This window comes from Micromys minutus (genome assembly GCF_963924665.1).
Source record: "Micromys minutus genome assembly, chromosome: 4".
In the NCBI taxonomy this organism is placed as follows: domain Eukaryota; kingdom Metazoa; phylum Chordata; class Mammalia; order Rodentia; family Muridae; genus Micromys; species Micromys minutus.
The window spans coordinates 20,844,112-20,857,327 of NC_137973.1; the positions used below are offsets into that span (position 1 = coordinate 20,844,112).

The 13,216-nt window shown below is 48.9% G+C and overlaps 1 protein-coding gene across 1 annotated transcript; it reads left to right on the forward strand.

Moving 5' to 3' along the window:
* The first annotated feature begins 3,999 nt into the window (after window positions 1-3,999).
* On the forward strand, window positions 4,000-11,666 carry SFRP2 (secreted frizzled related protein 2). Its single transcript, XM_080915662.1, has 3 exons — window positions 4,000-4,714; window positions 6,964-7,044; window positions 10,484-11,666. Exons 1-3 carry the CDS (start codon window positions 4,213-4,215, stop codon window positions 10,786-10,788), a joined length of 888 nt encoding a protein of 295 aa, XP_080771788.1. The 5' UTR covers window positions 4,000-4,212; the 3' UTR covers window positions 10,789-11,666.
* The last annotated feature ends 1,550 nt before the right edge of the window (window positions 11,667-13,216 follow it).

The window sequence follows — 13,216 nt, forward strand, 5'->3', positions numbered from 1 at the left end:
TCCCGGGTTGGAGCTGAGGCCCTTGACATCTTAAATAAGGAGCAAAACCTCTGTTCCGTTGTTCATTGTAGTCTTCTCACTCTTGCCAAATGTTAACATGAAAATACAAAGCACCCCCTGTCACGGGCCTTGTGCTCTAGAAATTCTAGAAATTTTCTAGTTCTAGAAATTCCCCGGGGAGAAGCGCCTCCAGACCCCTGCCCTCCCTGCCCCTGCGCAGGAAAGTAGCTTCCCCTGGGGTGGGGACCCGCTAGTAACAGAAGGAAAAGCAGCAGTCTAAGAAATGAAGCCGTTGCTCCTCTGAGCACCAAAGGCCATCTCTTGCGCAACCGGTAAGAATGAAAAAGAGAAAGCATCTCAAAGTTTCCACTGGTGAGAAAGCCACTCTCCTTGTACTAGAGACAACCTCTGGTTTGGGGAATGGCGCCCCCAGACGGCTGCAGCGAGTCCTGAAGAAAGAAGTTGCCCTGGCACCCGGCAGCCTTACCAGGCCTGGAAGACTTAATACACTGGAAAACACAACCCTTGCCCGTGGAAGTCTGTAGACAAAAGGCAAGCAAGAGCACTTCTGGAGACAACCAGAAGGACTGGACCCGAGAGCAGGCAGCTACGTCACTTACTGTGCGACAAGGTTCAGTTACTTACATGCCTCAGTTTCCTTATGATAATGAAATTTAAAAGTGTAACAATCAAGGAACGAGTGAAATGGTTCAGCAGGTAAGTTTGCTTGCCACCAGGTCTGACCATCTGAGCTTTCTCTTGGGGATCCACAGGGCGCCAAGAGAGAACCAATTCCCTAATGTTGTCCTCTGATCTGTGTGGGGGTGGGGAGAGTTAAGGACAATGATCACTGCCACTTGCTGAGTGGCAGTGAGGATTTTTAAGGACAAGATGGCATTGGTCAGGTGGTTACTGCGTCCTCTTCCTCAGGGGGGGTTGCCCTACTATGTGCTGCTCAGACTACTAATCTTGTCTCCAAAGCAGCCATAGAGCCAACACGCCCCTTCTCTTCAGCCCCAGCTGTGCATATTAACAAGGGAAATGGACGCTTAGCACCCACATTCCCACCCCCCACCCCCGCCTAAAGAAAGTACAGGCCAGTGATGCGAACGCTGCGGGGGGGAGGGGGAGGGCGTGAGAAACTAATTTCCATTTCAAATTTGCCCCCTGAGCAGGTGGCACTGCATACATCCTGGAAAACCAAGACACATATGCCTCGTGCTTCTAGGCTTTCATGTGTTTAGTCCTTTTCTGGGTGTCTGTGTGCTTTCGGGACACCATTGCCAAGAGAGGAGGAAAGCTTTCTTGGTCCCTCGGGGTTCTTCAACACCTTTAATACAGAAAGCACCTAACTGAAAGGCAGGACCAAAGGCAGGAGTTGTGGAGGCTCTTCTTCAGGCCTACAGCATTTGAGTCGGAGGTTGCTGTGCACTGGGTTGGAGGTAGGGGTGGTGGGAGGGGACCTATCTATCGCTAGGGACCCGGCATGGGTAAGCAGCGTCTTCTACACAGAATGCCGGGGCCTAGCTATGTGAATCACACTGTTTACTTACTAGGAGCTTCCCCTTCACAGGGGATGGAGAAGATGCTCGGCAGAGACTCTCACGCCAAATGCCTGATACTTAGAATAACTAACGAGGAGAAGAGGATACTTGTGAACTCCGGAGCCTACAGGAAGCTCAGAAAAGCCTAAGCTAACCCAGGCACTCCAGTGCATGCTTCTCCCGGAGTTCTCTGTCCTCAGGGCTACAGAACCCGGTAGGGATGATCACAGAGTGTCCCTGGGCTTTGCTTCACACAGAGACAGTGGTTCGCCCTCTGAGGGAGACGACTACTCTGCTCCCCAGCAGCTGGCTTGCCGCGCGGGCACGCCTGTCACACAAGCATGCGCTTGGCTGACGATGGACGAAAGGAGGGTGCACGACTCGAGATGGAGAGGAAGATGTAGCTCGAGCTTGAGTCCAGGCCGAGTGGTACTGGAGTTGGAAGGCTCTGCAACGACAGACTCCCTAGGTTTCCCCCAGCCAGGCAAGTAGGCAAGTGGGCGGGCAGGAGCCAGACCTTGAGCCTGGTGTTGCCGGAGACTCCCTTAAGACTTCGTGCGCCCCCTGGTGGCGAGCAAGGCGGACGCGGGCTCCCCAAACAATGCCTAGGTCGGCGGGAGTGCGCCAGGCGCATGGACCGCCTGCTACTCTCTGAAACACAAAAGCGAGTGACTCGAACTAGACAAAATTGGCTGTGGGCTTCTTTATCTCCCACCCGTGGAGTCTGCAGGCGGGAGGTGATCCCATGGAAGCACATTGGAGCCAAGAGTAGTGAATACCAGAGAACCCAAATCCTACCCCAAGGTCCAAGTCCTAGCATTTCAGCGTTCAGACTGCGTGGCTGTTTGATTTAACCTGCTTGTGTTTGTGTGGTTTATCTTCAAATTAGTTTTTATCTAGGGAGAAGGACTTCTAAGCTTCAGCTAGACACGGGAAGTTCTAGAGTCAATTAGATAGAAGGCTCCGCTCAGGCCTCTCTTCAGCAGAACAGGGAAAACAGAGCTGGACTTCTAAAGACTCCAATTCTGTGCTCCCTTCGGATGTTTACCTGCTTTGTCTGTGGCCAGAAGTGGGTAGAAAATACCATTTTTTTCGTCCTGGTCTCACTCCTTAAACTCTCATAAACTGTGGGACCACAAAATGTAGCTGAACCCTAAACCCGAGTGCACCGTCCTGAGGGATGGAAAATGTAAATCCGGCAGCAGACATGCAAGCCTGCTGTTAGATCTAAGAGGCCAGGAACAATATGTCCACCTTACATTAGAAAAAAAAACTGTTTGGGGGACTTGGGGAAGGGAGTCACTACCCAGGACCTTCAAGGTTCCACTGAAAGGGAGGCTAACTCTTATAAGACAAGGAATAGTTTGGGGGAAAAGAGACACCCCCTTCTTTTACCCCCTGCGCATGCTCACACTGTCTCTATTCCTTTACCCTGGCTCCCTGGCCTGGCTACAGTTCGCCTCCGTCCGCCTACCCTATACAGTCCTTCAGCACTAGGGTCCCCACTCCTACAAAACAGGATGGCCCGTTGGTTCACTACTTACATCCAGTGACCAGGATGGTGTCCCTGGTTATTATGGGATGAATGAGCCGACAATGCTGAGGACATGATTAACTCTTGTGAACCTCTACACAGAGGTATCTGACGGTTCCTGTCCGCCCTCTGACCCTGGTACTCATAAGCCCCACTTATTGCTTTGTTGGTCTATACTGGGGTAATCCTGAACCCCTATGTATTAAAGCCCTTGCTGCCTTCAAGAACGGGCATCTCTTCAGAGGTCAAAGTCTGTTCTCCAAAGAGGAGAAATGGCGGGCAAATTCGTGTCTCGTCTGACAAGCCCTCCACAGTGATAAAATCCTATAGACACCAAAGCAAAACAGCAACTAATGCATCATTGCCATTCCGTTTTAGAAGTCAGAATGCGTTGAAAGGCAGTAAAACACATTGCCCGAGCCAATCTGCTCAAGTTAGGCTGGAAAGCTGGGAGGAAAAAGCTCGGGCTACAAAGAACCTAGCACTCCTGGCTTATGGTTGCCCGGGGACGCAGTGCTGAGACTTAAAGGCTGCTTGCTGCACGTCGGGCGCAGGCCACGCGGGGCGCGAAACGCATTCCAGCCCAGATCCAACTGCAAGGCAGCCTAGTCCAGCTCCACGCGTGTCCTCAACTTTCGCTCTCCGCTCGCTCGCACTGGGTCGCGGTGGCCGCGCTAGTCTGCTTGCAAGGCAATCACCAGAGCGCGCGCGCAGGAGCTGCTGCCTCGGGGTGGGGGCACAGCCCGAATTTCCTGCCAGCGCGCGTGAGGGGCATTCTCAACGCAGCCAGCCCCAGAAAGTAGTGGCCGGCCTCCTCAGATTACTCCGGGTTGGCTCCTCCTTTGCTCCCCCTCCCCTCCACCTCCAGATTTGCATAAAAAAGGCCAAGAAAACTCTGGCTGGGCCCCAGCCTCAGCTCACTCTGCTCCCCCGGGTCGGAGCCCCCCGGAGCTGTGCGCGGGCTTACAGTGCCTTGCCCGCGCCAACCTCCCGGCACCCGGCTTCGCGCGCTCGCGCCGCCGGCTGTCCAGAGCCCACGAGCAGAGCGAGCGAGTCCGGGACGAGCTCGGGCACCGGCCGCCCCTTGCTTTCCCGGCTCGGCTCCCTCCGCCCCCCGGGGGTCGCCAGTCCACGATGCCGCGGGGCCCTGCCTCGCTGCTGCTGCTAGTCCTCGCCTCGCACTGCTGCCTGGGCTCGGCGCGTGGGCTCTTCCTCTTCGGCCAGCCCGACTTCTCCTACAAGCGCAGCAACTGCAAGCCCATCCCGGCCAACCTGCAGCTGTGCCACGGCATCGAGTACCAGAACATGCGGCTGCCCAACCTGCTGGGCCACGAGACCATGAAGGAGGTGCTGGAGCAAGCGGGCGCCTGGATCCCGCTGGTCATGAAGCAATGCCACCCGGACACCAAGAAGTTCCTGTGCTCGCTCTTCGCCCCTGTCTGTCTCGACGACCTAGATGAGACCATCCAGCCCTGTCACTCGCTCTGCGTGCAGGTGAAGGACCGCTGCGCCCCGGTCATGTCCGCCTTCGGCTTCCCTTGGCCAGACATGCTGGAGTGCGACCGTTTCCCGCAGGACAACGACCTCTGCATCCCCCTCGCTAGTAGCGACCACCTCCTGCCGGCCACAGAAGAAGGTAAGCCTTCCCTCTTGGATCTACCCACTCCCAAATAGCCTGAAGTGCTAGGATCTGGGGAGCGGGGGCGAGGAGGGAGGGGACACCCGTATCCACCACTCCACATCCTAGTTTGCCCATATCTAACCTTGGATATGGCTGCTCTCCCTACCCTAGTCAAATTCGAGATACTCACCCAAGCAACAAGATACCTCCTTGGTTCTAACAGCTCTTCGTTGGTAGTTAGGAAAGCCAAACAAAAGTGGCTAGCCTTTTTTTTTTTTTTTTTTTTTTTTGATTCTTGCTCTGTGTCTCCGTTTCTGAAAACATTCGGGTCCTAACCTAAGATGAGCACCCAAGCCAGCCTCTCTGTCCCTCTGGATAAAAACAAACGATACACATTGATCGCCTTTTGAGATAATTTTTTTGTCCTTTGCAATGTAGGTTTGGAGATAAGAAGACTGCCGGGGAGCGAGTGGAACCCTGAATCTCGGTTTTAACTCCCCAGGTGTTTGAGGGAGAGAGAAAAAAGGGAATCTCCAGGAATCGTTTTTTTTTTCTGTCACTGTTGGCTTTTATCTTAGGAGTGGTTTTAATTAGCTGGGGGGAAAAATCATGCAGAAGAGATCCCTCAAGTTTTTAGAAAACCGAGGGACATTCATAGGCAAAAAAAAAAAAAAAAAAAAAAAAAAAAAAAAAAAAAAAAAAAAAAAAAAAACATCAAAGCAATGAAAACCTCATGGGCTCTTGATATTTTTCCTGAAAGGAAAAAGTATACTATGTGTCTGAGCTGCTTTAGGCCCCCTGAGATAGAAAGGGGACTTCCTAATCCCTCTCAGGCTGCGGCAGCATCTCCCTTTCAGTCTCTAATTGTTTTCCTGCAGACATCATTAGTTAAAGAAATACAAAGTTGTTTAGCAATCTTTCCTGGCAGGCACCATGAGTCTGCAATCATCTTATTGGTTAGGTTTCTAATTTATTGCAAATGTTTGGCATTTTTCAAACATTTGCCCAACATATACAATAGAATAACCAATACAGGTTGGTAGCATTTCATATACATTCTGAGCCCCCTGGCTGGAAGTGTTTCTTTCTGGTTGGGTAAGGCTGGGGTTGTTTTGTGGGGGTTGCCTTTGTTTTTCTTACTACTAGCAACACAAATATACACTCGGTAATCCTCCAATGTTCACGTTCCTCCTTCCAAATAAGCCTGTATGCCTGTGAAGTTGGCTCTTCCAAAAATCAGATAACTTTTCTTTCATGGGTCATAAGGGTTTGTTTTTGGTTTTTGGGTTTTTTTTCCCCCCTGTGAAAATTCAATTTCCTACTAGTGCAAACCTTCGAGATTGCACGTGAATTTTAAAGATATCGTTGGGCATATTTATAAATCAGAGAAAGTGTTTCCTTCATGCAAGTATGTTCTTTCACGACAGCCTTAGACAGACTGAGATCGGTACAGGAGCACAGCACCCCGGGGTCTTCTCAGAAAAACCCCACGGAAAGTTTTTCCTCATCCACATGGCCTTGTCCCCAGGTTTTTTGTTTGCACAGGCAAGGACAGGCAACTAGCACCTGCACCAAGGATCTGGAGGGGAAACGTGAAATAAACCTTAACTGAACCGCAGGGTGCTCAAGGTGAAGGAGAGCCAGTTAGAGCTGACCGTGGGAATTACTGAGTTGTGCCTCCAAGATGCAAACATGCCCCATAGGTTACTCACAGCAGGACCCTGGCCATCCTTCCCAGCCCAGATGAGAAAAAAAAAAAATCTGCAAAAAGATCCTCTAGACTTAGAGCCCCGCTGAGCAGAAGGGGCTTTCTCCACATCCTGTGGATAAGAACCATCTTTCCATTTTATTTTGTGGTTATCCATTTTCTCATGTCCCTGTGGGGTTTAAACCCCTAGCACTTTCTGATTAGAGATTCAGAAATGCCTGGATTCATCTGAGGAGGAGGAGCAGGAGGAGGAATTGAAAAGCAGCAACCTTTCCAGGTCCTCTTGCCACACACACCTACCCACTGCCCACAGCTCCCTTTTTATTTGAGGGTTAGTGCTAATAAAGCCAGACTTGTGGCCTCTCTGATTTCACCCAACCAGAAGTGGGAAGCACAGCTCAGGAGCCAGGGATCTAATTTCTATGGAGGAAGCTGAAGCAAGGGTCACACAGGACAATGGCTGAACTGGCCTGGCTGGGTCCTTTTCAGTTGTTTACAAACGCCACCTGCTGTTCCCTTTCAAGCAAACTCACGGACTCTCTTTTCCCATCGCCAGCTCCCAAGGTGTGTGAAGCCTGCAAAACTAAGAATGAGGACGACAATGACATAATGGAAACTCTCTGTAAAAATGACTTCGGTAAGTAGCTGCCACCACCAATGGACGTCACTGTTCTTCACCAGGGAAAGTTAAAAGTAGAAATCGGTAAGAAGTCGCCAGATGGGACTGGGTGAGACATGATCACCTCTCCTGCTCCCTAAGGTCACCTAACTGGCTCTTTCTTAAATCTCTGCATATGTAACTACCTCGAACTGAGTTCGTTATACTGGACGACACTCACTGTTTCCTTAAACAATAGCCAAATGGGAATTTCCCAAGGCACCAGCGCACAATAGCTAACTACCGATCTCTCTGGCGGTTTTTTGTTTTGGTTTGGTTTTTTTGGGTTTTTTTTTGGGGGGGGGTGCCAACACGAAGAATCCTGTTCCACGTATCTTTTTCAGTTGCTTGGCATGTGTGCCAAGAACTGGAAAGCACTTATGACCCTCAGCAAAACAGTCAAGCTTTTAAAGTGGCCCAAAATAAACACTTGCACCAGCCTCAAACAAAAATATTTTCACTTGATTTGTAGCCCCACAGCGACACATTGGTCACAGTTTTACAAATAGTTGAGGGGGTGGAGGGAGAGAGAGGAGAGAGGAAGTATTAGTTTATCTGCAAAGAAAATTACCTGCATCTACCTGCTGTCATCAAGCCCCACCCCTAGATGAGGAAGGGAAGAAATTACCTAGACAAGGGCCAAAGCCAAAATCCCACATCATAGCACCCAGACAGTCAGCACCGTTGCTTTAATCCTGCCCCCAGGATAGGCAAGTGTGGCTGTATTAGAGCATCAGTATCCATAAAAGATATTCAGACAGAAACTGGAAGTTACTGGCGAGCAGAGGTACCAAACAACATGGAGTCTAACAGATCTGCGTTAACATTTCTATACACTCAGCAAACCTTTAAGACTGAAGAAAATGGTGCTGGCTTCAGATCTTTTCAGGGTGCATCCTGAGTTGAAATGAACCTTGGCTGGTTTCTGAACTATAGCCCTGACACTAGGAAACACTTGAAGCTGTTGAGGAAGAAGAAAGACAGGTTGAAAGCTCCAGGTCCTACCTAATTACTGCCAAGTAAGAGGAGCCTCACATGGGGGTCATAGGTTCCATACGTCTGTCTCCAAACAACAGACCTCATGCTATCTCAGGGCCAGGCGTGTTCACAGTAGATAATCTTCAGTCTCGAGAGTCTAACAAATCAGTCCTTTGCTGCCACATGGCAGATAATCGTTTAGAAAATGATTTAGGAAAATGTATAATTCTATAAAGTATTTTCTCCAGCAGTTTAAGCTCTTTGTACCACACATAGTATTTCTTTCCTAACTTTCATGGGAATCTAAATGCAAATACGTTTAAGACCCACACACTCATGCATGCGCAAGCACACACACACCACACCACACACACACACACACACACATTCATGTGCACTTGCTCTGTGTCTTACTTAACAGAAGATAAACTTTCTCAAAGGGCCATATGTAGTCCTGAGCCAAAGAAGCAGAGTACGCTGTACAGTGCAGCCATCAGAACCTTCGCTCTCAGCTGCCCTGCTTCTTTGAGACTGGGACAGTGAAGGAGTACTTTCATTGTACTCTGTGCTTTGGGGAACAGTAGGTCTAACGGGTTGAGCTATGGAGTTTCCTTAACCTGCCACGGCAGGCAGGATTCATCACCCCAACTCACTAACCACACACTCAAGACAGAGAAACGCACAGCCCCTCCTTACCTCTACAGTACAAGTTACACAGCATGCCACTGGGCCTGTGACTGTCACCTCTGCCTTCCACCACACCCTGTATCCTCAGCCACACCTTCCGGGGCAAGAATGTTATCTTGGGTCTTTGATTCCCTGTGTTTTGTTTGTCTCAGGAAGAATCCATACCACTTCCCCTACGATAGATTTTTTTTTAAGAGATAAAGAGAAGTAATTAACACACCCTCCAAAATCAAACTGATAACGCTTCTGGTATCTAAAGACCAAGAATGTTTCAGTGGCCAGGTGGAGCCTGGCACTGCCCCATCTATGTCAAAGATTTGGCTAGTGCATAACCAGTTCGGTTCACCCTCTTATCCCTTCGTGGAGTCACAGGAACATGTGACATTTCCACAAGGCATATTCCATAAACTCTGAAGAGTCAGTGCCATGGTTCAGATGAGCAGCCCCTAGGGAAAAGTGTCATTCACCAAGTCACAGCACCCACGCTTCACAGGACAACACCTTTCAGCCCTATCTTGGCTGGAAAGCCAGCTCAGTTGAGTTCCCGATCTGAATTTTTTTTTTTTAAAGAAAAGAAAACCTCAAAGACATATGCACACAAAATTCTCCACTATTACTAATTTAAACAATGCATTAAACCCCATCAAAGTTGGGAAGTCAGACATGCGTGTCATCCATTACAGCTGTCGGTGGCACCAACGGTCCTGGGACACACTGAAGCTGAGCAACTCAATGCTCCAGGAGAACAGGATTTTGACACTGTATCAAGGAAACACAGTGGTAGTGCAGAAAGAGGTTTGGGGACTGAGATAGGACACAAGCTACCTGGGTGGCCTGGTACAAGTTACAGACACTTCCCTCGGCTTACATCTTCATGCTCTAAGGAGCTTTTAACGGGATGGCCCTTTCTAACCTGAAAGCTCTATCCTTTTCCTGCATGTGTGGAGTCCTGACATTTAATCCCGGTGTACGTGCTTCCCGACGCATAGTGTTCATGGCTATAAAACGTGTCTTTTATAGTAAACAGCTTACTCCCGGGTCTTAGCATTCTGATGATTCTACATACACGTTTTGGAAAGAGCACATACATGATCTGTAAATGCCTTGGCCTTGACCAGGCAAATGAGAGCACATTGAGGGTGAAGTCTTCAGAAAAACACTTTTATGGCTAAACATGTTGTGCTCTTAAAAAAAGGGGAGAGAGGGAGAGACTTGAATTTTTTTTCCTCCTTGTTACTTTACCAAATCAAAAGCAGCTGCAAGACCCATTTCTCCTTTCCCTGTAATCTGTTCTTCAGAAAACAGTGACCGTAGTACCTTTGTCTCACAAGTCAGCCTCCCTGACATAATAAAACCAGTTTAACGTTCGCAGCCAGGGAGGCTCATGTTTCACTGAAGAGTTAAGACACTTCTCATGCTGAAGACTCCTCCACTAGGGGAGTCGTTTGCTGGGAGTAGAAAGAACCACATGCCCAGCGATTTTCCAATACAAGGGTCGGTATGAGTTATCTGAGTCCTGAAAGAAGGTTCTGGAAGGAAAATGCCCTGCCAATGTTTGGGGACTTTAGAAATGAAGCTGCCTCCTGACCCCAGGTCCAAAGCCCCTGCCCACAACCCTTATGGTCTGTTCGGTTACAGGAAGCCCCTCTTCCCCACACAGGCCAAGTGCAGACTAGACATCAAATCCTACAAACCTACACAGGTCTCCCCTGTCCTAACCCGTGTTTTGTGTTGTCATTCCTGCCCCTCACAGCACTGAAAATCAAAGTGAAGGAGATAACCTACATCAACAGAGACACCAAAATCATCCTGGAGACGAAGAGCAAGACCATCTACAAGCTGAACGGTGTGTCCGAAAGGGACCTGAAGAAATCAGTGCTGTGGCTCAAGGACAGCCTGCAGTGCACCTGTGAGGAGATGAACGACATCAACGCTCCCTATCTGGTCATGGGACAGAAACAGGGTGGGGAGCTGGTGGTCACCTCCGTGAAACGGTGGCAGAAGGGCCAGAGAGAGTTTAAGCGCATCTCCCGCAGCATCCGCAAGCTGCAATGCTAGCTTCCTAGTGGGGCGGCTTCTCACCAGCCAGGCCCCGGGCTCCCGTGGACCACTTCCACTTTGCAACCTCATTTCCGGTTTCCCAAGCACAGTCCGGGAAAGCTCCAGCATGGAACCGCTCGCCCTGCCTCTTGCATGTGTGTTTCCCTAACATGTCCTGAGTTCTAAGGCCCTAGGACGACCCCCCCCCCCAGAACGGATAGCTGTTTTCATGTAAAGCGAAAAGTCCAGATCCTGTAGAGATTATTCAAACTAATAAAAATCATGACGATTTTTATGAAGTTTTAAAACCGCTCATTTTAAGGTTAGTTTTGGATAGCTGCAGTTCTGTGACCCGAGGGATAGTTTTTCTCTTTGGTCAGTCTGTTGGTTTGTACTGTACACTTAGGTTGCCACGTCAGGCAAATTGTTGCATTTTCCCCTGTGGTCTGAACTTGCGGGTCCCAGACGGCGTGGTGTTTGAGATAAAGCTGGCTGCTATCTCAAAGTCTTCCTCGGTTCCAGCCGACGCTCGGCATCTGCAAACGGCATTGCTCATTTTATACCCTCATTAACTCCGACCGTTGTATGCACCCCATCCAGCACAGAACTTTCATTTATAAGCACACATTAACCATTCCTCATTGCATGACGCCTTCAAATAAAGGGCAAAGTGAATACAGTTTATAAATTGATGAGTATTTTAAGCTTTGTTTAAAACATCTTTTTATTACCTTTTTTTTCGTTTTTTTTTTTTTTTTTTTCTCAAACTAAATCATTGTAGCTTACCTGTAATATATTTAGTAGTTGACCTGGAAAAGTTGTAAAAATGTTGCTTTAACCAACACTGTAAATATTTCGGATAAACATATTCTTTGTATATAAACTTTACAACCTGTTCTACCTTCTCTTTGTCTTCTGTCACGCCGGCTTTGACCAAGGGCCTGCGAAGGAGCTCTGCTATTTCCTTCTTAGGAGGCCCAGCCCTCCCTCCAGCAGGTTGAAGTTACTTCTTCCAGTGTTTAGCAAGTACCTCACATCTCAGCCACCAGCCCACTGCCGCTCCTGCAGACAGCAGAGGCTTGAAGGCTCCAGTTGGCCAACCTCAGCAGTTCAGTTGTGTGCAGCGGGACTCTGGACTCTGCAACTTATCGCTGGAGGTTCTTAGAGTGAGAAGAGTGGCCATTGTGAACTCGGTAAGTCCTTCCTTCCTTAAGCTCTGAGGTAAATAAAGCCGTGATTTGTAGAACATTTGTTGGGAGCCAGGATACAGAGAGAGGATGATGAAAAGGGGATCAATGCCTTTCTTAGCCTGTGTAGGTCACTGTGACAAGATAGCTTAGACGGGACAATCTATACACAACTGAAATCTATTTCGCACAGCTCTAACAGTTGTAAGGCTATGTATGGCCAAGGATCCAGGAGATTCGGTGTCCTGTGAAGCCTCTGCTTCATAGATGGTTCCTTCTCACTGTCTCCTAATATGATAAAGGGGTGGCAAAAATTCCCTGGGCCACTTTAATAAGAGCAGTAATCTCATTTCTGCCCTCAGGACCTCATCCCAAAGGCTCCGCCTCCTAATACCAACTCACTGGGGATCTCACCTTATGATAGATTTCAGAGGGACACAAACAGATCTTAGCAATGACTACCCATATTCCTCATTACTTTATTATAAAACTTAAACACTCTATCCAGCACATGAAAGCAAGGATCAGAGAGCAGCCAGCAGGGCTCCTAAAACGCTCAAGCCTTTGCGTGAGTACTTAGTGAGCAGATAGTGTCTGAGAATGTGCCAGATGTGCCTTAGGCACTGAGGACACAGACATCAGGTTTGTTCCTTATGGAGATCATGTAAGGAAAGGAAGAACAACAAAGAGCCGGAAGATTGTGTCTGTAAAGCTGTGACCTGTCTGGAGAGTGTGAACACAGAGAATGTGAACACAGTAGTTCCTGGACAACTCTGATTTCCTAAAATCTCAGTGCATGCGTGCATGTGAGTGTGCATGCAAACGTGTTTCTGTTTGTCTGACCTTCTACACAAGAGTACAATGCCTGGCAAGTCCAAACATTTCCTGAAGCTGCAGCAGTTGTGAGCCGACCAGTGTAGGTCCTGGAAAATGAGCTTGAGTTGTCTGCAGGTGAGGCACCTGCTCTTAACCACAGAGTCCCCTCCCCTGCCCCAATTCCGACATTCCTAATGGTGGTCATGTGTGGACTTCATGTACCGGCATTTTGATGAATAGCCTCTTCTGTCCCTGGCCATCTACCCTTTCGTTTCCTCTCTACTACTACTAGATTCTGCTTCTCATTGGGTTCTCAAGATAATCCCATGGATATCTAAAAAGTGTGACCAGGAGTGGGGGAGGAGACATGGGGATGGGGGAACTCTGTGGGAACCCCTGCAGAGTAACACAGCATGAGGTGAGAAGCCAATCCAGTTCAACAT

What these genes read in the sequence shown, in the direction of transcription:
- SFRP2 (XM_080915662.1), top strand. Translation starts at nt 4,213, where the DNA reads ATGCCGCGGGGCCCTGCCTCGCTGCTGCTGCTAGTCCTCGCCTCGCAC. An exon ending in CCTGCCGGCCACAGAAGAAG is followed by an intron (nt 4,715 to 6,963) that starts GTAAGCCTTCCC and finishes TCCCATCGCCAG; the next exon opens with CTCCCAAGGTGTGTGAAGCC. An exon ending in TCTCTGTAAAAATGACTTCG is followed by an intron (nt 7,045 to 10,483) that starts GTAAGTAGCTGC and finishes TGCCCCTCACAG; the next exon opens with CACTGAAAATCAAAGTGAAG.